The sequence below is a fragment of the Gallus gallus genome, chromosome 1, assembly GCF_016699485.2.
Source record: "Gallus gallus isolate bGalGal1 chromosome 1, bGalGal1.mat.broiler.GRCg7b, whole genome shotgun sequence".
Classification (NCBI taxonomy): Eukaryota; Metazoa; Chordata; class Aves; order Galliformes; family Phasianidae; genus Gallus; species Gallus gallus.
This window is the reverse complement of record NC_052532.1, coordinates 46846196-46872605: the sequence shown is the minus strand read 5'-3', so window position 1 is coordinate 46872605 and position 26410 is coordinate 46846196. Positions and strand designations below refer to the sequence as shown.

At 40.7% G+C, this 26410-nt stretch overlaps 1 protein-coding gene across 11 annotated transcripts in view; it reads left to right on the top strand.

Moving 5' to 3' along the window:
• The window catches only part of ANKS1B (ankyrin repeat and sterile alpha motif domain containing 1B), a 412583-nt gene that overhangs the window by 341536 nt on the left and 44637 nt on the right, over positions 1-26410 (top strand). For all 11 annotated transcript variants that reach the window (XM_040696043.2, XM_025148302.3, XM_015284725.4 and 8 more), the window contains 2 exons: positions 18940-19047; positions 24323-24502. In XM_040696043.2, coding sequence (XP_040551977.1) covers positions 18940-19047; positions 24323-24502 — 288 coding nt within the window. The remainder of the gene's footprint in view (positions 1-18939; positions 19048-24322; positions 24503-26410) is intronic.

Sequence of the window (26410 nt, the reverse complement as noted above, 5' to 3'; positions counted from 1 at the left end):
AATCATAGAATCACAGAGTTTGAGTTGAAAGAGACCTTTAAAGGGCATCTGGTCCAACTCCCCTGCAATGAACAGAGACACCTCCAGATGATCAGGGTGCTCAGAGCTCCTCCAGCCTGACCTTGGGTATCTCCTACCACATGACCTTGAACGTCTACTGCCACACAACTTTTCTCATTCATTTTTGCATGTGGATTTTGCTTTTAGTCACTGATTATACTTGGGTTGTGTCCAAGGTTGAGTTTTTTGCATCCCTGAGAGATTATAAATTCCTTTTTTCCTAAGTGAAAGTCAGAACCCAGTGCTGTGAAACACTGAAGATTTATTGGAGGACAGCAAGGTGTTACATTCACTGTGTCTTAGGGAGCACAGGGTAAGAACTGTGAGATTTGGAAATAAAAAGTTTTCCTGAGTACAGCGAGCATGTTGACTGCGAGTCTAAGTTAGTGTCTGGAAGGCTGTCTTTCTCACTTCTACATGATATTAAAAATTCTGCCATCAACCTTTTCAGTAGGGGTGCTCCAGCTTGTCTCAGATTACTGCATGTAGACTTGCAAACTCGTTTGTCCTTTGTAATTTTATAGATAGTTAGAAGCTAGCCAAACTTAGGGCTTCGAATATCACAGAAAAAAAAAAAAAAAGCAGAATGAGTGGGGTTTTTGTTTTTCCCCTTCTGAAATATGATAATTCAAAGTTTCTTCTGCAGTCATTGGATTTGCGCATTTTCTTCCCCAATGAAAGCTGAGGTGAAAACATTTGTGGCTTTGAGAGGGAGACAGACTTTGGTGAGGTTGGTGATGAAATCACAGGAGTGAGAAACAATAGAAACCAGATCTGCTTGCTCTCTGCATGATGTGCCATCTCTGAAATTAAAAATAATAATAAAAAAAACCCTCGCCTTTTTATTTTATTTTTAGCCATAAACATAAGCAGCTGTAAGATTGAATGTATTTGTAAGGTAGGACTGCTGAATAAGAAAATGGTATTTTTACACAGTCAGCTTTCACTCCAGCATTCATCTTAACTGTGCCCATCCTTTTCAGTTCTGCAATGCAGTGTAATCCCTATTTTACTGGAATACTGCATGTGTAAGTGAGACACTGGCTTCATTGCAGTATTTTGCCACTGACATCAAGGAAGGAAGGATCTCATGCTTGTTAACAGTAGGAAATTTCTGAAAGAGACTTTAAGTGGTGTTAGATCATTGCAGGCGGGTAATTTATAAATGTGTGGAAACTATTCTTGACACTATCCTGGTCCTAATATATGTAGGCTTGTAGAATTATTAAACTGTGTTAAGTTGATTCTCAGTGTGTAATCAGAAATAAAAGCAAAATTAAAGCCAAGCAAGGCATATCTTAGCCTTTGGGAACAAGGAGCCTTGGACACAGGTGTAAGTCTGTTCAAAAGGTAAAGTGTTAGGTGGGATCTAAGCACAATTTCAGTGGGGAATGTAAGTTGTGCAGCCCCAGATTTCCAGCACTGTAGTGCTTCTGGTAAACTGAGAAGGCTTTTCAGAGGGCTCTGATGCCCTGGACAAGTCCATAGGCTCACAAGCAAAGCACCTCCCCTGCCCCCCCCCCCCCAAAAAATAAAAGCTTTTTTATTCTGCTTGGGAGATTTGGTTGTTTAATACTAAAGTTAATGAAATGGCTGACCTATTGAATTATTTTCCTTACCATTTATTCAACTTTAAAATGCATGAAAAATTCAATACTACTAACAGCAAAAATGATTTAAATGTGTGTTCACTGAGTGCATAATAATCTGCAATGTACAGATAACTTTTCAGTTTGCTGCGCAGAGATTTAGCTGTGCAACTTTGGGCTAAGTTAAAATAATGATGTACATTTTCCTGTTTAATTTTAGATCCTATTTTTTGGTATATGGGTCAGCTCCTTAGTTCAGTCCTGCATTGGTCTTGCTGCAGTTTTCAAACTAGGCTCAGGTCTTAATGTTTTCATTTCTTTAAAATGCTAAACCGTAAATGAGATTTGTTTTCTATCTAGAAATGCAGAAGTATCCAGCAGCAGTTATTGTCTTCTTGCAATCTTGCACAACAAAAGTTACATTTACCCTCTGAAACTAATTATTGTTATTACCGATGCTTCTACCGATAAATCTCTGTTGTTTCTTAACCTTTCAGAAATTACAGAGTTTAAAAAGACAGTTGCTTTCTTCCTATCTTATTCATCTGTATAAACAGGTTTTGCTATCATTCACTTGCCCATATATCTTCTCTACCGATGCATGGTAAATTTTGGGTTGCTTGTGTCCGCATTTTTGCCTAGGGGGGAGGGTGGGAGATAACCTGCCTTATCTTGAACTTGGTATATACCGCATGGCCCTCTGTGAGCTAATCTGAATGAGTGATTCTTCAGCTGAGCATCCCAGAGATACGAGGCTTGGCTCCCTGTTTGCTCTGGCATGGAACAGTTTGATGCTAGTCAAATCCTGGCCTTGGTGGTCACCATTTTTTCAGATGTGTTTTGGTCTTCTGCAGCCGTGTGAGAGCTCTCGTGCACATTTTTCATTCTTGCTTTGTATTCACGTGTGAATGGATTAATGGATTAAACACGTCATGCATCTTTACATAAAGGTGTGTGTGTTTAAACTCCACTCACACATTTCCACATAGTTGCATGCCAAGTATTTGGAACCAACTCTGTGAATCGTGCCAGCTCCAGGTTGCACTCTGCTCTCCATTTTATGCCATAGAGCTACGTCTTCCCAGGGAGGGCAGCTTGCATCCCTCAGTGTCATTCACAGGGTAATACTACTGAGGGACACCAGCCCAGCTCTTGCCCACAGAGCTCCCTGTATTTTGATCTTTTGTACTACTCCTGTGTGGAAATCCCTCTTGCCCTCCACTTACGGTTAATGCAGGCTTTCTTCATGTACATTTTCATATTAAACATACAGAATAGAAACAAGGCTGTAGTTGCAAGAATTAAGTACATTGCCCAAACAGAAGTCGTATTCTGTAGTTATATCACCTGGCCTTTAATTTTAACAGGTGATATAAAGTGGTGAGCTGCTAAGTAAATACTACCCTTTTCCCTTCTCTGGTTTTAAGTGTTACGTGTGGGAAAAAAAAAAAATTGGCTAGGGGAGGCTTTTGGCTGTTTAGTGTCTATTGAAAAATAATTTCATGCAGACACTCTTCCTTGTGCTTGTCAATTGTTTCATAGCTTTACACATATTTTAAATGAGATAGCTGGACTCTGCAGCTTTAGCATTTAAACGAAGCCAAATTAGTATTCTGTCAGCAAGCAGAAGGGGTTTTTATACTAGAAAGGTGTAGGAGGGAGATGGATAATGACGGGTGAAACTTGCTGATACAAACACATGCCATGTTTTCTAAAAAAAGAAAAATATATAAAATTCTGAACCACTGAAGCTTGCACATTGCTAAAGCTGACCCTGGATGATTTTAACATATATGCAGATGGGGCTTAACAAGTTATTAGCAAAATAATAACATAAAGAAGTAAATTTTGATATTTTCTAAGGGTTTTTTTTCTTTCTTGGCATCATGACACTGCAGTCATTTTCAATGTAGACAACAGGAAAATATACCCTCATGAAGAGATTTCATGAGACTTTAAGTAGCTAAAAATTAGTTGCGCACTTTAAACAATCTGCAGCGGGAGCTCACGTTCATCAAACCGCTCATTAAAAACGTTCTTGAGTCGCCATTTCTGCAAAATGCTTCTTGTAGGAAAGCATTTTCTCTGTATAGTTCATCTCAATAGAGCTTTAGGCACTCGCTTTGTGCCCAGGTTGGCTGTGGCGGTGCTAGCAGCACCCCTCTCGTAGAAGATGCGCTGTACAGACTACGAAAGAATAGAACTGTATGTGGGTGTTTGTTCTCTTTGTTTCAGCAGCATCCTAGAGGTGCAAAATCAGGACAGAGCCTGCTGAGGAATGAGGCGGTCTTGCTGCAAGCTGAACCACTTGTGTGGCTATCCCATAAATGACATGTATAATGGAAGTTAAACGTACATTGAGAATGTTTATTACATAGTTATTTCACTGCTTAGAGAGAAGAGCAGATGCCTTTAAATCACTTCTGATTTTACAGCTTCTCTTCATTTTTCCCCAGGCACGTTATTCATTGGTCAGCAGTTTCTGCTCGTTCTTTTGCTGCTGTTTCTTCCTATCACCTCCATAGTGGTCAGTGGGGGAAGGTGGCTACAAATGCCTTAATTAAATTGCTGAGCTGAGTGGGAGGCATGGGGGGGAATAAAAGGGGACCTGCAACAAAGCTGCGAGGGAAAAAGGATCTTGGGGTCTGTTGAGCTGAAAATCTGATGCAATGAGAGATAGGGAGAAGGGTGAGAGGTGGGAGAGAGAAAAGTGGAACTTGCGAAGTAGAAAATAAGAAAGTTATCCAGAACAGACAATTAAAAAAAATATACCCTGGTTTACCACTGTCGCCCTGTAGATGTTACCTATTGCTGTCCTTCAAATAGCTGCCATTTAGTTTCATTGTTAAATGTAAATCCTAGATCTCATTTGATTACTATAATGACCCATTTTCTGGTCTTCCTATTCTTCTCCTATGTTATTCAGCCTCTTCAAATTTCTCGTGCTCATTTTCTCCCTCATAGGTTCCAAATTCCCATTTTACCTTATTATCTCAGGAGCCTGCATTGGTTGTCCCTGCAGATAAGAAGTGGATTAATAAAACTTAACATTTGCATTTCAAGTTCTCAGCAGATAAATCTCTTTGCACAGTCACAGCTTGGTTCTGGCTAGCGCCTTCCCTCACCACCTTTTGGTTTATGGTTTGCATGAGGCACTTCAATATTTGTTTGCCTTTCCCTTGCTCACCAACCACTGATGTGCAGGAGTACCAGGCCTGGGCGAGACCTCTTGAGCTGAATCAATAGCAGGATTGGGCTGGCTCTGTGTCGGCACGCACAGGGCTTTCAGCAGAGAGCCATTAACTGGGAGCAAATTTGAAGCTTTCAGAGTGCTGGTAGATTCACCGTGCTATTCATTTTTCCAAACTGAAATATGTATTTCACCTTCTGAAGTGCCTGTTTTTCTTTGAAAATATTTTGTTAACTTTATGTACAGTTCCGAACCTTGAAGCACAAGGAATCTGGAGAATTATCTCCAAACTGACTGTGCTGTGCTTTCCTGGGGAAATGCTGTTGCACTGTTGGTTCTGTTGCCTTGGCTGACAGACAGGCAGGTGCCTGGTGTCTCAGTGGGAATATTAGCACTTGATAAATGGCTTGTGATAGGTATTAATTCAGAAAAGATCAGCTGTGCCTATCTCTGACCAAATTAAGGTAAAACACAGGAGTTCCTGAAAATTAAGAAATTGACCCCAGCTGAGGAAGCCCGTGGTGTGTGATGCAGCAGTGTAACATAACATTTCAGAAGCATGTTTAACCTTTTAGCTAGAGTATTTTTTGTTTCTACTACTAAAGTGGAGCAGTCATTTACTTTCAGTTCTGTGCAGAAATTTGGTTTACTTGTGCTGATGAGTTTCTGTAACATTTATCTGAGAAGAAAATATGAACAAAAGCTATGAACTGAAAATATTTTATGATTCAAAGGTTCATATTACAGCAGAAGCAATTTTAAATGTCATGACTCTTGAAATGAGAAAATGTCTACACTTCTCTAGATCCAGATTATCACAAATACATAAAAAACGGGAAAAAACATAAAGAAGATGTATACATGAGTAAAAAAGTTTCTTTAACTATACATAACTGACAATGACTACATGTGGACTTACTCATTTGAAACCTACCAAATTCTATAGTACAACTCTGAAATACGTTTTACTTATAAATATGTCTGGTTGTGGGCTGTGTCCAGTTCTGAGCTCCTCAAGTCAAAAGCTTCAGTTCAAAAGGCATTTTCTAGAGTCCAGCAGAGGGCCACTAAGATGGAGAAGAGGAGGCTCAACGATGACCTTGTTGTTCCCTACAACTACCTGAAGGAGATTGTGGTGAGGTGGGGGTCAGCCTCTTTTTGACAGGAAGGAAGTGGCCTCAAGCTGTGTCAGGGGAGATTCTGGTTGGACGTTAGGAAATACTTCTTCTCCAGGAGAGTGGTCATGACCTGGAACATGCTGCCCAGAGAAGTGGTGGATGGAGTCACTGTCCCTGGAGGTGTTCAAGAAACATTTAGATATTGTACTGAGGGACATGGTTTAGTGGGAAATGCTGGTGATGGGTGGATGGTCAGAGTGGATGAGCTTGGGGGTCTTTTCCAACCTTGGTGATTCTATGATTCTACGATTCTACGAAGATAATGAGGGGCCTGGAGCATCTTTTGTACAGAGAAATGCTGAGAGACCTGGACCTCTTCAGCCTGGAGAGGAGAAAGCTGAGAGGAGATCTTATCAACGCTCATAAATACCTAATGGGCAGGAGTCAAGTGTATGGGGCCAGGCTCTTTTCAGTGGTGCCTGGCAACAGGACAAGGGGCAGTGGGCACAAACTGCAGCACAGGAAGTTTCGTACAAAGATGAGGAAGAACTGCTTTACTGTGGGTGTGACAGAGCACTGGAACAGGCTGCCTGGAGAGGTGGTAGATCTGCCTCCTCTGGAGAGATTGAAGCCTCACCTAGATGCCTGCCTGTGTGACCTACTCCAGGGAACCTGCTTTAGTAGTGAGTTGAACTTGGTGATCCTCAGAGGTCCCTTCCAATCCCCATGATTCATGGAATCACAGAATCACAGAATGGCCTGGGTTGGAAGGGACCTCAAGGATCATGAATCTCCAACCCCCCTGCGACAGGCAGGGTCACCAACCTCCTCATTTAATACTAGACCAGGCTGCCCAGGGCCCCACCCAACCTGGCCTTGAACGCCTCCAGGGACGGGGCATCCACAGCCTCTCTGGGCAGCCTGTTCCAGCACCTCACCACTCCCATAGTAAAGAACTTCCCCCGATATCCCTCCCTCAACCATTTCCCTTAAAACCATTTCCCCTTGTCCTGCTGTTATCTACCCTTTCAAAGAGTTGCCTCCCCTCCTATTTGTAGGCTCCCTTTAGGTATTGAAAGGCTGCAGTTAGGTCACCCTTCAGCCTTCTTCAGACTGAACAATCCCAGCTCCCTCAGCCTGTCTTCACAGGAGAGGTGCTCCAGCCCCCTGATCATCTTTGTGGCCCTCCTCTGGACCCTCCGGCCCAAGTGCAAACCCCTGCACTTTGCCATGTTAAACCTCATTAGGTTCACCTGGGCCCACCTTTCAAGTCTGTTGAGGTCCTTCTGAATGACATCCCTTTCTTCCACCATGTCAACTGCACCACTCAGCTTGGTGTCATCAGCAAACTTGCTGAAGGTGCACTCAATACCGTTGTTGATGTCATTGATAAAGATGTTAAGGAGTACCGGTCCCAAGACAGACCCCTGGGGGACGCCGCTCATTACCAGCCTCCACCTGGATGTAGAACCATTAATCACCACCCTCTGTGGTGATGATTATATGATAAAATAAATAAATGATGATAAAAAATTTATAAAATAGATATTCCAAGTGGCTACATACTAGAACACAGCAAGTACTTAAGTTATGTTGTCATCTAATTGTCCACAATAAGATTTGTATCCTCCTTTGCTTGTTATTCATACAGATCTACTCTTCTGATTCATCATTAATCATAGTTCATGTGGTGATTTAGCATAAAATGTTCATGACGGACTTTCTTACATTACAGTGAGTTAATGTGATACATGCTAGTGTGCACATTTGTGACAAGATGATGTAGAAACATTTATCTTCCCCACAGTACCATGGATTGCTGTACGTAATGCTATAAATTAATACATATAAATAAATATACATATAAACTAATGTATCTTCTTTCAGGTTTAAAATTTCATGCTCCAGCAAAATGAACGTTCTGCAAATTTGTCCCAAACAAATGTGGATTTTCATGGTATTATTTCTGATCTGAAGGGTGGTTATTTAATGTTGTAGTAGCATTTGTAAAATAGGATTAAAATAGAGTATGATCTTTATAATGCATAAATGAGTTGAATCAGTTATATAATAATTAATTGAAGAAATGTGAGTGTGATTTATTTTGGAAGTACAGATCACATGAAAGGATATAACAAGCTCTGAGTATATTACTGAGCAGCAGTACTGGGGGAATAATTTGGACAGGAGTAGAGCTGCTGGGTATTCAACTGAACATCAGTCAGCTACGTAACACAGAAAAAAGACAGTGATATATGGGTGTTGTGTATATTAACAAGAGGAGCATGTATAAAACCTTTCCTCCTTTGCATGGTTCCCTTTTTGTTTGGGAATAATGTCCAGTCAGAAGAGATTTACGGGAGAGTGATATTCTTGGTAGTAAAGTTTTGTGAAATTGTATGTATATCATGAAAAATGACATGCCAAAAAAAGGAAAACAGTTCTTTTGTCTCTTGTGTCTTATATTACTTATTCTAAAAGTTTAAAAAAAAAAAAAAAAAGTGTATGCAGTCATACTGCTTTTCAAATGAGGGGATTAGGATTGTTGTCTTTTTTCTGCCTGTGTTCTTCAAATGATCATGGCTGTGTCTCAACTGGAAAACTTGACCAGACACCCAGTGTAATGAGTGTGTTCTTTCTAGAAAAAACAGGAGTGAGGGCATATGTAACTTCCTGCCAGTGTGTGAGTGGATGTTATAAGGGAGATAATGATGAATTATTTTCATAAATCAGTGAGGACAGAACAAGAGCTAGAGGAGACAACTTAGGTTAAATATTAATGAAAACATAATCCAGGAATCAGAACAGTTAATCATCCAGTTGATGATATTATTTGCTATATTGCAATATTTTGAATTATGAAAAGGTATAATGTTGGGGAGACTCTTGACAACATTAGGAGTGGTTTGGGAATCATGACTTACTGTAACACAGGGTGGCTGTCATGCAGTTAGCTGTGTGCACAGGGCCACCAAGTTGTTTTGGTTTCCTGCAGATCCAAGAATCTGTTCTTACAATGCTCGCTGCAAAATCAAGATGGCTTGTTTTACACTACTGGTGGGAGAAGTGGAGAATGAACTCCTTGGCTGCACCTATTCTTCTTTTGAATGCATGAGTTGGGTGGGCCTAAGGCAAAGAACAAGAAAGGCAAAACCTGAGCCGTGCAGATGGGGCTTATCCTGCTTTTGACATTCCCTGTGAAGAGGACTTTCTCTTTTCAGGAACTTTTGATAAGGATGGAAAAAGAAAAGAAAACAACGAAGGAGCAGAGGTGAAGTAAACATGCTACACAACCCAGCTGTAGCAGTCTCACACAGCCGTTCTCACTGAGAAAATTCAAATGGAATTTAAAGCAAGAAAGGCTCCCATGGCAATCCACTCACTTGTGGGTTTTGCTAGAGTGCTTCATTAATAATGTAGCTGCCAAAACTGGTGGAATCCTAAAAGATACACACATACATTCTTTTTAATTTAAGAAGAAACTCCAAGGAAAACAAGTTCAAGATGACCAAACTTCTGCTGCTTTTTGTTGTTGTTTAAAGTTAAGCTCTTTTTTTTTTCAACTGTAGTGAAGAACAGCTCCTTTCAGAGAGCTCTTCAGTACAGTTTGCCCACTTGCTTTGTTCTGATTTAGTTATGTACAAAAGCGTTTCTTCCTTAAGTCAGACTAATGTTGAATGTTTAATGAAGGAATTCACGTAAGAAGATGTGCATGATCTGAACGGCCTTGCTATTTTAATTTAACTCAACCCATGCAGACAGTAATCTTTTGTGCTGGAATTTCTTGTATCGCCGAGAGTCAGAAGGGAAGAAGAATATACCTGAGCTATTGACAGCTGAATATTTTTGCCACTTTATTTGTATCCTTTTGTAACCCCGCTTTTTGATGGTGTGCCTTCCTGCTCTTACTTCAAGGCATGAAAGGATAAGATATTTTGAGAAATGCTTGCACTGTCCCCTTGCTGCCCCTGGTGGAGCTAATCCAGCTGTCCCGCTGAGCTCATAGAGCTTGTTCTCTCCCACCCACGGTGCTTCCTCCTCACAGATTAAGAGTCAAAGTACAGCATGGTGCCAGCTCTGCCTATGATGTAGGATTCTGGTCTGCTATGGTGGCCATTGCCTTTTTTTAGGTAGTAATAGTGTTGCTACAGTTACGATAGCATAAAGAATATAAATGAAGCAAGATCTAAGGGAGAACTAATAACTTTTTTTATAAAGCTATATAATGTATCTGGGAAATGGACAAGATTTGGGGTTCAGGCTTTGACAGGCAACATCACAATCCAAACCAAACTTAGGTGAGACAAAATTGCTCTGATTTTAACTATGCTGATTGCTTTGACTACCTGAAGGAGTAGATTATTACAGCTATAGTTGAGTTGAGCTGCTGGCTTTTACATTTGTTGCTTCATTCGGTTGGCACTGAACGATGAGATTGATGAAATTCAAGGGATGGAGTGAGGCCTAAGAAGGATGCTGCTACAGTTTATCTAAAGCCAAGGCTGTCTTTCAGAATTTGTAATAATTGTTCTCATGAACTTATGCAAAGTTTGCAAAGCAGGGTAGTATAAAACAACTTAAAAAACAGTTTGATGAAGGGTTTTTTTGTTATTGTTACAGAAAGTCTGTATGTCATGCCCTAATCTATACTAAGGTTATAGATCTTGCAAAGTTTGTTCTTTTAGGGACTGTCCTGAAAAGAGGTGAAATCAACTTTTTACAATGGTAGATAGTGATAGAACAAGGGGGAATGGTTTTAAACTAAAGGGAGATTTAGGTTGGATGTCAGGGGGAAGTTTTTTACTGAGAGAGAGCGGTGAGGTAATGGAACAGTTTGCCCAGAGAGGTTGTGGATATGTCCCTGGAGGTGTTCAAGGCCAGGCTGGAAGGGACCCAGGGCAGCCTGATCTAGTACTTGATCTAGCGGTTGGCAACCCAGCCTAGGGCAAGGGGGTTGGAACTTGACAATCCTTGAAGTTCTTCCCAACTCAAACCATTCTGTGATTCTATGAACGGGTCAGGTAGCTGTTCCTGCAGAACTGGGTAGAGCAGTAACTGAGGCCCACTTTACGTCACATCTTATCTCTAGCTGCATATTTCTTGGGAATGGTAAAGATCTTGATGGAGGAGACATCTCTGCATATCATAACACACCGTATTCAGGATTGAGCCAACAGCATCTATCCTAGCACATGACAAAATGTGTTTTATTTCACCCAGCATACCAAATGCTGTCAGAGAAAACTGTACGGCCGAGGCTAAACAGCCTCCCTGCAGAAGAATGGATCCGAACTGATCACTGATAAGACAGAAACAGTTATGAGCAGAAAAACATTTTTCATGAAATGGCTACCTTGTCTGTGACTGGTTTGCTCCAGTCCTCGGGGAAAATGACAGACTCCTCTGACAGACAGTCTAGAAGACTAAATGTGGTAACTGCTGAATGCTGAAAAGAGTAGGTTCAGTGACCACGGTTACTGTTGAAACATGGCTGCAGGGTTCTTTCTGTGGTGCTAGCTGCCCTCTTCCTGCAGGTGGTCCAATGCGAGTGAAAGTGTGATTCCACTGTCTCAGATGTGACATGCACTTCTGTAAGTGCAACGTTTCCACTCTGTTCCCTTTCCCCCATCCTCTGTTGCCATGTGGGCTGCTCTGTGTCAGGTGAGGAACCAGGTAAGGAACTGGTTTTACAAAGGGCTGCTCCCAGCCCACGTCCCAGCTCTCGTACAGCCAGATAGGATCCCTGGGGTGTGATCTTGAGAGCACACCCCGTTCCTTCTCCCTTTCATCCATCTTCTGCAGATCTGTCTTTTCAGATAGCATCTCTATATAGTTTTCCTGAGACTTCGAGGACACATCACCTGTACTCTGGCTGTGTATTTGGGTGGGTTGTGTCCTGGCCATCATACTGTTACAATAGTATTGACATTGCCAGTGATGGCTCTTGTATCAGAGGTTACAAAGTCTTTTTTTTTAAGTTGCATATTTAATGCTGTAGGGAAAAAGCAATTTTAGGCTGCTTCGTGGTGGTCTGTCAAATCACTCAGTGGCAAAAATCAGCCTTGAATTGGCTATTCACTGATGGAAACCATGCTTTTAATGTAAATGTTTAACTGTATGGAAAAAAAAATAATTTTACTAAATTGAAAACACCTTCATGCAATAATAATCACGTTTTTGAGCATACAACTGGGAACTTGCCAGCATACTAGGATTGTGAGTGCATTCAGATTAGCCTACCTCTTAGTAATTGTTCTGATGCTTGACAGCTTCTCCTGTCCAGCGTTTGGCTCTTCTTTTTACGGTTGCTGTGTATCTGCAAGATGTTGAGGATTTAAAAACAATAAGATCAAAAATAAAACCCAGCATAGATTGGGCCTCCGTTAAGTTCTAGTATTGTTAGTAGGAAACATTTAACACCATCTTAGGTGTTTTTCTTTATTTTTATCGCTATTTTTATCAGAGTATATGATCATGTGATATACAAATAAAATCTTTTCCATTCTAATGTATTGCCATCTGTATATCTAACTGATTCTGTTCTGATATTGCTTACCTTTTAATGACAGCATTTGTTATAACCGTGAACAAGTATAATCTGTGATTTTATTCCAAGCAGCAAATGGCTTTTTACTTTCTTATATCTTGAAAGCAGCATTCGTTGCTATAAATGATTAGAGAGCTTAAGTGCATAAAAACAAGCAACTTTTTATTTAGCAGATAGATATCCTATTCTTTATAAGGGCTTGATTTTTTTTTCATATATATTTTTTCTTTTTGCTTGGAATTAAGTCCATGATGAAAATGAACCAAGATCAGAAAAAGGATCAATTTTACAATTGATAAATTTTCCATGGAGATTTATATTTCATCTCCAGCTTCTCCTTATGCAAACTATATTTCAGCCTTGTATACAGATTAATGTGCTTGGCTGATAATTGCATATTAAAAGCAGATAAATAAATGATTAGCTCATTATGAAATGTGTTGTAGTACCAGTAACTTTAGTTATAATTTATCCACTCTGTAAGTAATCCTACCAAATGTAATAGGATAACATATTGGTGTTGCAATTGCTCTCTCCTCGTGCTGTTTGACTAACATTGAGGAGGCTGGGAATAATGCTCCCAGTGTCCGGGACCACACGTTTTCCAAATCTGATCTGGACCAGTAACTAGAGCTGTCATTAGCACAGAGGTGGAAATGCAAATCACTATTGGAGGGAGCAGTCTAAGAAGTCTGTCTTCTAGGAGTCCATTTGGGAATTTATTCCACCTTTCAAACTGTCCAGTAATTTTTCCACTTACTGCCTGTGAAAATAGCAGGAGTGCAGTTCACTTTATGTCCAGGACTGCTTAGCATCAAGAGTGTTTTCAGTCTTGTCTCTTAGAATAGGTGATCTTTACTGTAACGGTTTGTGTCTTTGTATGTACAGTAAACTTTCAGGATTTATGAGCTTTAAGTATATTTAAAAAAAAAGCACGTGTGTAGTATTTGTTCTTAAATCTGATGCTTCCAAACCAAAACCATTAGATTTTTATATTTTTAAAGGCCATGGATTTAACTTCTTTGTAATTAAATATGTATATATATATGCTTTAAAACAGTCATTCTGAGACATGTCCTTGGAAGGTAAAAAGATCCAATTTCATTATTTGCCAGTCTAGTCACTGTGTTTTCCTGAATTTTATTAATTAAAAATTAAGCTAATGTATTTCCACTGGAGTATTAAGGGTTACTGATTACAAGCACAAAGTCATGATTTTTTTTTTTAAATTACTTATTTCAAATCTGTGATGGAGCCGAAAGTGCCGGCACCTGATATATTCAGACAGCAGATTCTTAAACTTCTGAAAGCCATTTGATGACAGAAATGCCTTGTCCTGTGAAATCAGGGCAAAAATTCCACCGACCTCTACAGCACTGAAGACTATCCTGAGCAATTTGCAAAAAATGGTAAATTCTCATGCACCTCAATCTGTGGTGGGATGGCAGTGATTGAACTCTGGTGTAGCACAGCTAGTCTGGCAGCAGGCGACTGACAGCAGCTCTGATGGGAATAAGAACCTGATTCAAAATAACATTTTTTTGTTGAGAATACTCTTGGCCTTTGGCTTCTTAGAATCATTAAGCTGCAAATCTGCAGCTCAGTTATATATTTTAGGGGAAAAAAACAAAGCAACATCAGTTCTTCATGATCAACGTATAGAAACAGAACTTATTAGGCAACCATCTGTCTCTGTGAAATGCTATCACCAAGACAACTGACATCTGCTTCCAGTTGGGTGATTAATTCAGGGAGATAATGAGACATATTTCATATCATTATGGTATGAAATCATAAGTCTCTTGCAAGTCTCATCATATACATAAAACATGATTGCTTGCATTGTGGTTGCGCAAACAAGAGGTGTGGGCAGAGCTGCAGCCCGTCCCTGATCTTGAGGTGCCTGGGAGCTTCCATTGGTCCTGAACTTGTGCTTTGCTGAGTGTTTGGGAGAACCCCTACTCTGTTTAAGCACGAATGAGGGTTTGTGATAATATGGGGTAATGGTATTGTGGCTGGAAAATATTGGCAGTTGCAGGATGAGAATCAGCATGAGAAATATCCGATATCAACTATATGAAAAACACAACAGAAGTTTAATGCTGTTTAGACTGCACTTGGCTGTGTCTGTTGTTGATAAACCACCGCCATTCAATATCACAGCTGTCTGGTGTAGCTTTTACTTTCTGCCAGCACACTGCATGTTCCTATGAGGAAGGAAGGGGATGGGAGGGATGCAGAGCTTGCCTCTTTCCTTAGCACTCAGTCACTTCGGGCTCAGGCCCGATCCCACAGGCTTCATCATCATGGAGCAGAAGATCAGTGAGCCCACTCAGTACATGTTAGTTGGGCTCCTGTGTCCCCAGCATCCCACAGCAGCTGGAGGTCAACAGGAGGAGCAGGGCATGGAGTCATGTATCAGTTCTGTGAGGTAGGGGCTATGTTCATTTTTAATGAAAGTTTAAGGATACAGACAGATTTATCTTTCAAATTATGCCATTATTACACTATGGTGTTTTGATCACTGTGTGTTGGGCTTTTCATTTAGTTGGGTTTTTGGGGAGGGTATTTTTGGGGTAGTGGTGATGAACTGTTGTCAGAGGCATCAGTTGTGTGAGTAGAACTTGTCAAATTATGCACAAAAGTGTCATCCATATATGAAGTTTGATATAGTAAATGCATTTAATCCATTTTTGAGCTTTCAGTTACACCAATATGGTGATAAGTGAGCTGTGCTAGCTGGTTGAGGCCAGCTTTATGGATATTCTGGGCACTGCAATGTATTAGGATCATCCCTTGGCATGATGTTGTGGCAGAAAAGTAATAGTCAACACATTCTTGGCCTGTAATTCCAGAATGGCCTGGAGTTTATTCCAGTATGATCAGCAGAACAGCTTAATAAAATTGAATTTAACCAACATTTTGGACTGTCTACTTGCTGAAGACCACACCTTCTTGGTTTGTCCAGTTTTTCTTTTTAACCCTAATTGTTAGGGTTATGTCATTATTAGATGAAGCTTAAATTCTGAAGTGTCTGATGCTGCTACTTGAGGATTAGCAGTACTGTTCTGATCACTGTCTACTTTTCCGCTGTGTAGCTGCCTCCCAGTTATTGACTGCTGCTGCCCATTTAGTTCAGACTGCTTTCATTACTGCCATCCCAATGCACTGATGCCATCCATTCTGCTCCATATAGGAACTTTTCACGTTACTCTGAAAGAAAGGGAATTGATGTCTTGCATTTCAGCAATCCTTATAATGCCAATTAAAAAGAAAAAGAAATGTAGAATGATTATAAAGATGCAGTGTTCATTCCTACTATTCCATGAGAATAAAATATGAGGCAGAAGATTGTTGCAAAAATAATGCTCAGTTTTAGATGCTATAACTTGTTAATTCCAGCATCTGCACATATGCAGCCACCAGGGAGTTACTGGGCTACATGTGTTTGTTTTTTAAAACATCTGTCAGCTAAGTCAGACATCTAAATGTGAAGTGTTGCATTGGTTACATTTGTGGATTTCTTACATTTCCCTGGTGGAATTTCATTTTGTATACTAACCATTGGAGAATATGGGAATAAAAATTGGATTACATTCGTGTGCATATGTAATTGCTTTGGACAAATGATTTGCACTGTCCTCCTTTAACTGCATTATAACATCAAGTACAAACAAATGCCTGAGATGGAGTTGTGTTATTTTCATCTCAGGTGTCGTGCAGTTGGTGTGGAAACAGGCATGTCGTCTATGTGCTTTTTTTGTCTCAGTAATGGAACACAGGCTGTGCGGGGCCTTAAGTTGAACAAACAGTTTGATGGCATCTTCTAGCTGATTTCTGCAACCACACTGCAGTGCTCTTTCATTGTCACGTATGAAGTTGGCTACAGTCCATTTGACAGAATGTCTTGTTGCACAGCACTTAAGTGCACTGTATTGGTTTCACTGTTGCATGCTGCAAAGGAGATATCCATGGGCAAGAAACTTGTGGGCTAAATGCGTGCTAGACTTCTAATGGTGTTCTGATAAAAAAACATTAAGATGTTCCTAAGATATTGCTTGAGGCAACTTTGCCGTTGCACACCATTGGCCTATATTTGTGGTATTTGACATTTTTTGATAAATCCTGTCAAGGATAATCCATCACAGAACAAGTTTTCAGAGTTTCAGGGTGTTTGTTAAGTCTCATAACTCAAATATAGAAGTGCCTCAGAAAACAATATTTTATATTGGTAAGTTGAGAAATAGGAAGAGTTCATTTCTAGAAGAAAACGAGTGCCTTCAGATAACAGTATGTAATCCAACTGAGTAAATAGATCTGCTGGCTGAGGATGATAACACTTTTGTGGGTTTCATCTTTAAATCCCTACCACTTCAGATTTGGGGCAACCATCATTTTAGTGGGGGGGAAAAAAAAAGTCAAATAAATTTCCTGTGTTTGTGGAGTTTAATGATCAATTTCAGTTGAAATTGAGCACTGCTTCTGAAATAACGCAACCATGTGAACCCTCCTATCTTTTACATGGAAGTCCCCCAAGACTGGTGTCTCTCATCTGTTCAACAGCTATGTCAAATCATGGAGAACTGAAATGGCTTTGTTTGGATTCCTTTACCTGGTTTGATATAGCTAATAAGGCATTCAGAAGTGCTGAGGACCTCAAAATGACTCAAGAATTGTAGATTGACTTAAAAATCTCTGGATAGATTCTCTTGATGATGAGGAAAGCATTATGAAAGAAATGAGTTCAATGAAATACGTTACCGGAGTACAGCTTAAAGCAGCTGTAGTTCATTCACGTGTTTCGTACAGTTAAATACTGAGATAAACTGTGCACCCTTCTGTTTAACATCCAGTGTAAACTGAATACATAACTAAGTGTCCTGCGTGCCTCTGGCATTTCAGTGTGTGCTCTCCTATCTCAGCCTTATGAGAGCTTCTGCAGATGTAGGCCAGCATGAGGGAGCATAAAAGGCTGGTGGGACTCTGCAGCTCTGGCCTACTGCTGACCTGCAGGGTCTCAGCCACCCTCCTCAGCTGCCTCCCTTGTCATAGCCCATCACTTTATGGGTTCAGGTAGGCAGGATATTCTTGATATTTAGTGATATCAGCACAATAAAGGAGTGGATGTGTGAAGGATTTCACTCTCCTGTAGATAGGAGGTCACCCCCAGAACGAGGACTGCGTGTTGCTGTACCATAACCTGAGATTTTGGATCCAAGAGATGCCTTTGCAGAGCTGCTGGGCTTTCTTTTTTGTTGTTTGTTTAGTTTTATTTTTTTCATGAACAGTATTCTTAGTGGTACTGCTTAAACTGAGGTAGCTGTTCACTTACGAGGTAGTGTTTTCGGGGTTTTCTGGGGACTGTCGCTTTTTCTAGGTTGAGTGAGAAATTCCTCTCCACTGAAGGCTGTTGACACACGGTGGTCCTAAAAATAGTGGGAAGCACTGTCTTCTGGGAGTGAATGGAGGCAGCTCTGGTGTATGAAACCATATGCAGTCTGGAAGAGTTATGTGAGGATCTGCTGTTGGAGAGCAGAGGCTTGCTTTTGCAGTCACGGCTGCTTTACACTTCGAAGCAATTGCAGCCATTAGTGTCATCAAAATATGTTTCTTTCTTGTTTCTTTTCCAATAATACTTAAGTTTCCAACTTTCTGCTTCTTCTCTTTCTCTTTTCCTGCAAACAGTGGTGGTTTTGTACATGGTAGGGACAGGGAGGGGTATAACTAGGCAGTAATTGCAAATGAATTTGAAACTCTTTTTCAGTGGTGTTCTTGGAGTTTGGATGAGCAGAAGGAATTTGAACCTGTCCATGGATGGTCACGTTTGTGTGCAACGGATATTTTTCATTGTGTCTGATAGAAATAGTGGAACACCAGGACAAGTTTTGGGAGAACATATCTGTCCTGTTTTTCTTCCATGGGGATGATTCTAAGAGATAAATGCAAACTGTGCGTGTCATTCAGAGACTACCCACAAAAAGAATGATGAATAGGCTTAAAACTAGTGTTACATGGTCACTGTGCAGTTCCTTTTCCCCCCTGTTACTGTCTCTAAGTATCTGCTGGCTCTTCCTCCCTTTCTACTCTTTAATACCAGCAACCTTCCCATGCATATGAATACCTATAATTCTTATAATTCACTTTTTGACTCCATCTCTGTTTTCAGTCTCCTCCTTCTCTTGCTTTGTTTTTTTTTTGGTTCTGCGCAGCTGCCTTCTCTTCCTGTGTCATCCTTCTTTCCTCCTTACTCATCTGAGATGATTTTTCATTTTACAAATTCATACCTGCTTTGGTACCTTCTTTCCTTTTTGTAACCTGTATAGTGAACGAACTGTTAAAGTGCTTAGAGAGAAAATGGCTTCACTCAGAATAGTTCTTCTTTATTTAATGATCACAACGTGTTCTTTTTAATGAGATGTTTTATCACTTTTCCAGGTCTTAAAAATTAGCCTGATTGGTCATCGGAAGCGTGTTCTGGCATCCTTGGGAGACCGGCTGCACGAAGATCCTCCTCAGAAGCCACCTCGTTCGATAACCCTCAGGGTGAGTCCCCACGAGCATTTGTTTGCGTCTCTTGATAAGTCAGAGAACGTTTCCTGTATTCAAATGAAATCAATGGCCACTTTGAGTGGGGTTCAGCTTATTTCTCTTCAGCAGTTTACAATGTAGATGTTTTTGGCTGACCTGCTCAGCCACACCTGCCCTTATCGCCACTGCAGAGAACTTGGTATTTTCTCTGGATGATTCATCTGACCTGGTTCAGATGTCTGCCTTAGGATGAGGCAGTGCCTTAGAATTGCCAGCTTATCCTCTCAGCTCAAAAAGCCAACTCAGGAGCAGGTGTCTGCAAGCTGCACATCTACATCTGCCCGTAGGAATCTCAGCCCAAGTGATCTGTACTGCAGAAAGAGAGTTACCATTCTCCTTCCACATTTTGAGAATGCTTTGGCTTACTTTTCAGATGTCCCTTCTATAAAGAGAGCCTCTTAGAATTGTTGAGATACAAATGCCATCAAGGTTTTACTGTGTATCAGAAGTTTCTTTGCATTTTTGTTTTTCATTTATATTTCCTATTTCAGAAGCCTCGTTGCAGTGTCCCTGGGTGTTTTTCACACTTGCCCCATGTTAATCTCCTACTGTTAGACCAAATTCTCTCTGTTTCTTTGGTCCAGCATCTTTGCTTCCTTTCCATCTCCTACCCTTGCTGAGTTGTGGTCTGACGCATTCCTACTCTGTTCTCTCCAAGGGAGTTCATATTCATCTACAACTTTTTTATGTAGATATTTTAGGTCACATCTTTTGCATTTGATTGGATTTGATTATTTTCATGGGGCTGAATTTCTGACTGGAATCTCATTTGGGTCTAAATGTCGAAATGTCAGAGGGTGGCCTCTGCTCCCAAGACAAATTTCCTGGTGTATAAAGAAATAGAGAAAGACAGAATGAGGGCTTATTTTCACATACACTTTGATTTCTGTGACCAGTCTGTTTTCACCCTGCTTATTCTCAAATGCCACATATAGACATCTTAAATCCCTTCCCCCCTTATTCAACCTATTCCTAATGCCATCTCAAAAAAACGTGTCAAAACCCATGCTGTCCTGCTGTAAGGCACATTACACAAATGTGCAGATATTTCTCTTGTATTTTTTATTGTATGTACTATGTGAATAATTTCCTGATGCATGGCAGGTGTTAAAACACTCTAAGGAAAGAGGAATCATGGGCCGGCATTTGAAACTCACACATTTTTGCTCAGTGCTTTCAGTGCTTCGGACTGGGGAATTAGTTTCTCTTCAGTGTGTAGGAATGTTTCCACAGCCTATATGTTACTGGTTAGAATTGTATATTCTCAATGAATAGTGAAGATGAAGCTGGATGTCCTCCATCTGTAGTTAAAATGATAAAAAGTAGTCCACTGTTCCATAGCCAGAGCTACTGATGCGGGCAAATGCTAAATGTCATTCATCATTTTGTGGTATTGGAGTCGTCACAGAGAATCCTAAAGGAAAGGACATGAGTTTGGATGAGTCTCCCACCATTTTCAACTATACCATTTCACCCAAGGACACCAAGGACATAATATTCAATCTCTAGCTTGCAATAATTTTAGCTTGAAACTTGATTTAAATAAAATATCTGCTGCTATTAGAAGATTGATTTATATCTAATAGAAAAGATTGTTCCTTGTTTAAAGAGTGTATCTTTAAGGTCCCGAGGTCAACCTAAGCAGTGCTAACACTTCATCTTTTTTGACTCTTTATATTAGTGTTGAAGATATTTCAGAGAAAGAGATGTTAAATATTGAGAAAAGGAACAAGTAGACAAATTTCTATGAAACCTATTATTCCCACATTAATAAGGACATGTTATTTTTATTTCAGTCTTATACTCAAAATTAGAAATTGCTGCCTCTTGGGTTACCTATGCAGCCTTGGTGCACTACAGTGCAATCTTTTAAGTATATGACCATTTTACCTGTTATTCATGGAACCCCATCCTCACCTTGTTGGCCTTGGAGGCTGGAAGTTAAATTAAAGGGATGACAACTGAGACTGAAAACCTGAAGAAGCATTACAATAGTAATACTAATTTAACAGAAAAATGAACCCACTGGAGAGAATTCCCATTTTTAGGAACTGGTTAGAGAAACACCACCTATCAGGCTTCAGGCATGCCTAGGTGGCCTGGGGAAGTATCTCTTAAAGATCACTTCCAGTCCTGGACTGCATGGTTCTAGCCTGTGGGACTGAGAGGTGGGGACAAAGCAGCTTTCAGTAGTGGAATGTATTACCAGGCATTCCTGCATTCACAGCAGGGTGGAAACATGGTCACTGTTGATAGCACCGTACTGAATATGTTGCAGCATGCTGCCCAGCCATCCCAGACCAATCTGCAAATTTGTGAAGGAAATGAGAAAGTGTGTATGGAGTGAGGTAGAGGAATGAAGGAAGGATGAGAGAGGGTATCATGATTAAAGGAATAACTGTAGCTCTGAGAATACGAATTCACACCTGCTTTTGCCACAAAGCCCTGGGATCATTCTTGGCAAGTTACTTAGATAATTGCCTCATAAACAGCCACTAATTGTATGTTACAGACATTCTCTATATTTGACTGTAGTCTGGAGTCTGATTTATATGAGTACAGAGCACACGGTACTGCAAATTAGATCAATGGAAGTGGAGTTTTGAATACAAGCAGTTGGAAAATCAGGCAACAGATACTGTAATTGGGCATCCAAAGTGGCTGATATTTATTAGCCTTTGTCTGTGTGTCTCAGCTCTCTCATGCTAAAGTGGTGATTATTAAATGCCAGAAATCACAAGATGTGGTGAAAACAAATTGATTGAAGTTTGTAAAGCACTCACAAGCACCATGAAGATGACAATATAAGCCATTCTATCTTCAGAGCAGGATCTGAATAGAATTTAAAGAAGAGGTTTGGGGCCATGAAATGAGGTGAGAATAAAATACTGACTGCACAATAACTAATGATAACACAGTGCTGAGTATATGACAACTTGCTGCACAGTCAAGGATCCATCTGTGCTGGGAAAATAGCATGGAGTCATACAGTTACGTCCTGTACCGTAATGCAGAGGCACCATTATTCCTTTATTTCATGCCTTTGTAATTCTTGCCTCTGTTGCCTCCCTAGAAACCTTCCAATATTGATTTTTGAGTGAATTTCCTCTTTATATGCAGTTTGATAAAATATGAAAAGCTTGATAAGAGCTGGAATCCTGATATCCATTGTAGTCACCTGTCACTTAGATCCACCACCGGCCATGTCAATCGATCGGTGCTGGCGGTGGGCGAATCATGATCAGGGTAAGAATTTCATGCCTGGCTGGAAGAGCAGGTGGCAGCCATTAGAAAGGAGTGATTTGGTGCCCCTGTCCTCTGTTTTCGGTGAAGGATAGCAAGGATTGTGTCGGTGACAGGCCTGTGGAAGATCTAGGAACAGGCTTTGGGGACAGTGCCTCACCAACCCTTCTGAGAGTGTGCAGGCTGCAGCTTTTCAGAAGCTTGTAACTGGGCCGAATGTAGGTGGATTTGCATGAAGGAGGGAAAAAGACTATTCCTGAGAGGAAAACACTCCTTTCTTTGCCATGGGAAATGTCAAGTACTTGTCTCAGATCATAGGCATGCTAGATAACTAAAAAAAAATAAAGTTCTCAGTGAATTAAAAGTTGCTGAACAACTGTATGTCCCTGATTTTAGTCAGCCAGTGTGGAAAATACTAATCTGTTATTGTAATTGCAAGGGACAATGCCACATAGGCTGCTACAATTCAAATATTAACATCAGATATTACTATCATTTGAACACGTAAAGAGGTTTGCAGCTTTCCTTTCCATTTGGAAGAGATTACAACTCTCTGCTTTCTTCGGCTGTATCTTGTTTCTTAACAGCATGGAGTAAAGTACCTTAATGCTTTTCAGAATTAGGTTTGGTTCAATGTAATCATGCGTGAAATACCACGTTAATTCTTTCTTTAAATAAAAAGGCAGGGTTGCTGTGGTTTGGTGTTTTTTTTACCTTCCATGCACAGTGAAGCAGGTCTCTGCTGCTTCTCATTGTTTAATTTCTCCAGGTCCCTTCTTGTTTTTCTGAAATAAAATGCATTTTTACAGCAATGGGTAATTCAGACCCTGTGCAAACATGCTCGTGGCTATGTTCTCTGCTCCAGAGAGCTTACTGACAGAGGAGCATCTTCTGCTAGAAATTGATCATCATGGGAAGATTGTTTCCACCCTACCAGGTGTTACGGCCATGTTTTGCTGTCCCCACTGAGTGGTGGCCGTGTGGGCTGACCAGGCAACAAGCTCTAGTACTGCTTCTGCACTGGTGTTTGTAAATAGTGTTTGAACAGTCGGTGTGATGTGCATGAGAACAGGTGTTTCCACAGATACCTACACAGCTGTTTGTCACCAGTATGGTGGCAGACCTTGGTGAAATGGATGGTCAGGAGGATGTGTTTGGCTGTTTGTTAGATGGAGTTCGTGTATCTATTTGCTGTGGTATTTGCACTTACCAACATGAGGTCACTGTTCAGCACAGAAATAAAAAAGGCTTTCAAGCATTCTAGGAATTGCTATTTAGCTTGCTTCCGATATCCAGCAGTTCAAGTTATGTTCCATGAGACCTATAAAAATGGCAAAGTGTCTATATTTTGTAAATGCTCATGCATTTTTTTTTCCAGCAAGGGATGTTGCTAGAGTTCAAATCACTTTCAAATCATTTTTGCTGCTCAGAGTGGCTGCTCAGGAGTGGTGCAAATGTATTTCATCTTACAAACAGCTAGTGCTAAATCACAACTTTGTTTGGGCCTCGACAAGGAGTAACTCACTGTTTTATCTCTGTCGCAGTCCTAGAAATGAACTGCTATATTGCACAAGGATGTTTTAGAGAATGGATTTGCCATTTGCTCGTAGTGGCAATTAAGTATTCTTCTCTCTGTGCAGGCCCTGCACCTTAGGTAGCACATTTTTGGGGAAAGAGCCAAGTTTCTGAGTGTTGTCTGTCAGCTCCCTAGCCACATGCACAGGAAGAAGAGAGCCACCTCCTAGAACTGCCTTATCCTTCTCACATACAAGGGAGGGAGAGGGGTTTTGAGAAGAAAGAAATAACTGCTTCCTCTGTGCCATTGTGAGCTCGCAGTCATCTCCATAGTGTTCATTCACAATAATCTCCACTTCAGGAATTCTTCATTAACCTTTGCCTAGCCTGAATAACTGAAATACATTTTAAAATGTGTAGTGTGGACAATATGCTGCCATTATTATGCTGTATTTTTGTCCTCTCTGTCCAGGAACCCAGCGGTAACCACACTCCTCCTCAGTTGTCTCCATCACTCAGCCAAAGCACTTTCACTACTGGTGGCTCCCTGGACGTTCCCCACATTATCATGCAGGGTGATGCAAGGAGAAGAAGAAATGAAAACTATTTTGATGATATTCCCCGGTCGAAGCTGGAGAGGCAGATGGCACAGGTAGGATTATAACCATGCCATTGAAAGGATGCTGTTTTCTACCCTTGGTTAAAGAGCTGATCCTAACCATAGCTATTGGTCATCCATATATTAAAGCTGATTTGTTAGCCATGAGGATTGACAGTTTTTCCAAGCTGTATGTTCCAGTTCTATTTCAAATTGTGTAAGTTGGTGTGCTGTTTCTCCTGAGAGGAAGAATTCTGTGGGTGTTTAGGTGCCTCTCGGCTGAGATGAAGGTGCCTGCTGCGTACCAGAACATGCAGACTCCCACTGGCACTGCCTCTGCCTCTGGCTTCTGCAAGGAACTGTGGATCCTTCTTTTTCTGAGCAATACACATAAAAATAAGATGGCCAAATTGCACTGGCCAAAATTCAGAGAACGGATAATTGGGGTGATTATCACATTTATTAAAGGAAAGGGTCAGCATTCTGCTAAACTTTGAGGTCTGAAGATATACCTGAGTATTTAAGAAAATATTTAACCGTTTAACTGCTCGTATGAGCTTCACAGCAGCACTAAATTGAGCTGGTTTTTAAATCAAGCTCTTTGTGAAGGAAAGTCTAAAGTAGCCTCCATCTCTAAGTTTCTTCACTCAACTGTAATATGGGTACCATATGTTGACCAGAGTGTACCACTCTAATGGTCAGTAAAGTTGAGCTTTGGCACCTCATCAGCAAAAACAGCTGAGCTGTTTTTTGAGAGCACACACAATGCATGTGGTGCACTGCAATGTGAATTGGGCATGCTTTGAATCTAACATCAGAAGCAGCTGTGCAGCCCATGCAGCTCACAGTGTGGCTCATCCCAGCACAGAGCAGGATGCTGCCTTCAGCCCTGCCTGAGCCTTGCCAGCAGTTGTCAGGCACAGCACAAAAGAGAGCTTCAAAATCCAGCCTGAAAATGGCAACAGCTATGCAAATAACTATATTATGGTGAACATAATGAACAAAAGGCTGCAGTCTCTGAGCTAATTGCATGAACAAGAAGAGGTAATTAAATAAACAAGCCAAACAAGGTGCTGCTGTTACCTGGGAACACAGAAACAAATTGAATTCCGTTTGTTCAGAGGACATTTCTAGGGAAGTGAAATTGCATTTGGTAGGGTGGGGCTGTTTCCTTGCCTTTTCAGGTCACCTCATTTTCTGCTGTATAATGCTATTGTACAGAATTAAGGGGAAAGTTGCCTGGTGAATGAGCTTGTTTTCAAATCAAAGTCTGCTGGGTTCTTGTGGGGAGAACAAGGCTGAGCTGAAGCTCGGCAAGGAAAAGCCCACTTCTTACTGTGAACTTCTTACTCTTTGAAGGTCATGAAACTGAGAATGAAGTACCCACTTGCTCATGGCTGAGTAGACTGGGTCATCTACTTAGTTTATTTTATCACTTGGTTTACAAATCCCTGTTCTCACTTCCTCTTTTAGTAACTATCATTGGAGAAGAAAAAAGCCATAGTAGCAATTTTTCCTCTCTACTTTTCACTCTTTTGTCTTCCTGTTTGAAGTGCTGATATTCCCAAGAGGTATGACACACTCTCATATATATGGCACCTGGAGATTTGTTTCGGGTGGTTGAAATTGCTTTTCCAAGACGGCAATGTTACCTAGCCAATGAGAGAAAAATCTGAGCAGTACTACTTGTGTCACTCCGAATTACCTAAAACTAATTAAATGGGTTTTTTTTCTTTTTCTTTTTTTTGGGGGGGGGAGAGGCGGGAGGGGAAGAGGACAAAATGAGGAAAGGGGCAGTTTGTACCCACTGCATGACTTACTTCAGTGCCTTCTAACTTCCACTGGGGAATATAGCAGTTATCCTTTGAGACTCCAAGGGGGGAAATGGTTTCAGTGAAATCCATATGATAATATTTTCTGTTAGTCCCTGAACTCCTGTCTGTTTGGAGTCCTTCTCAGCTC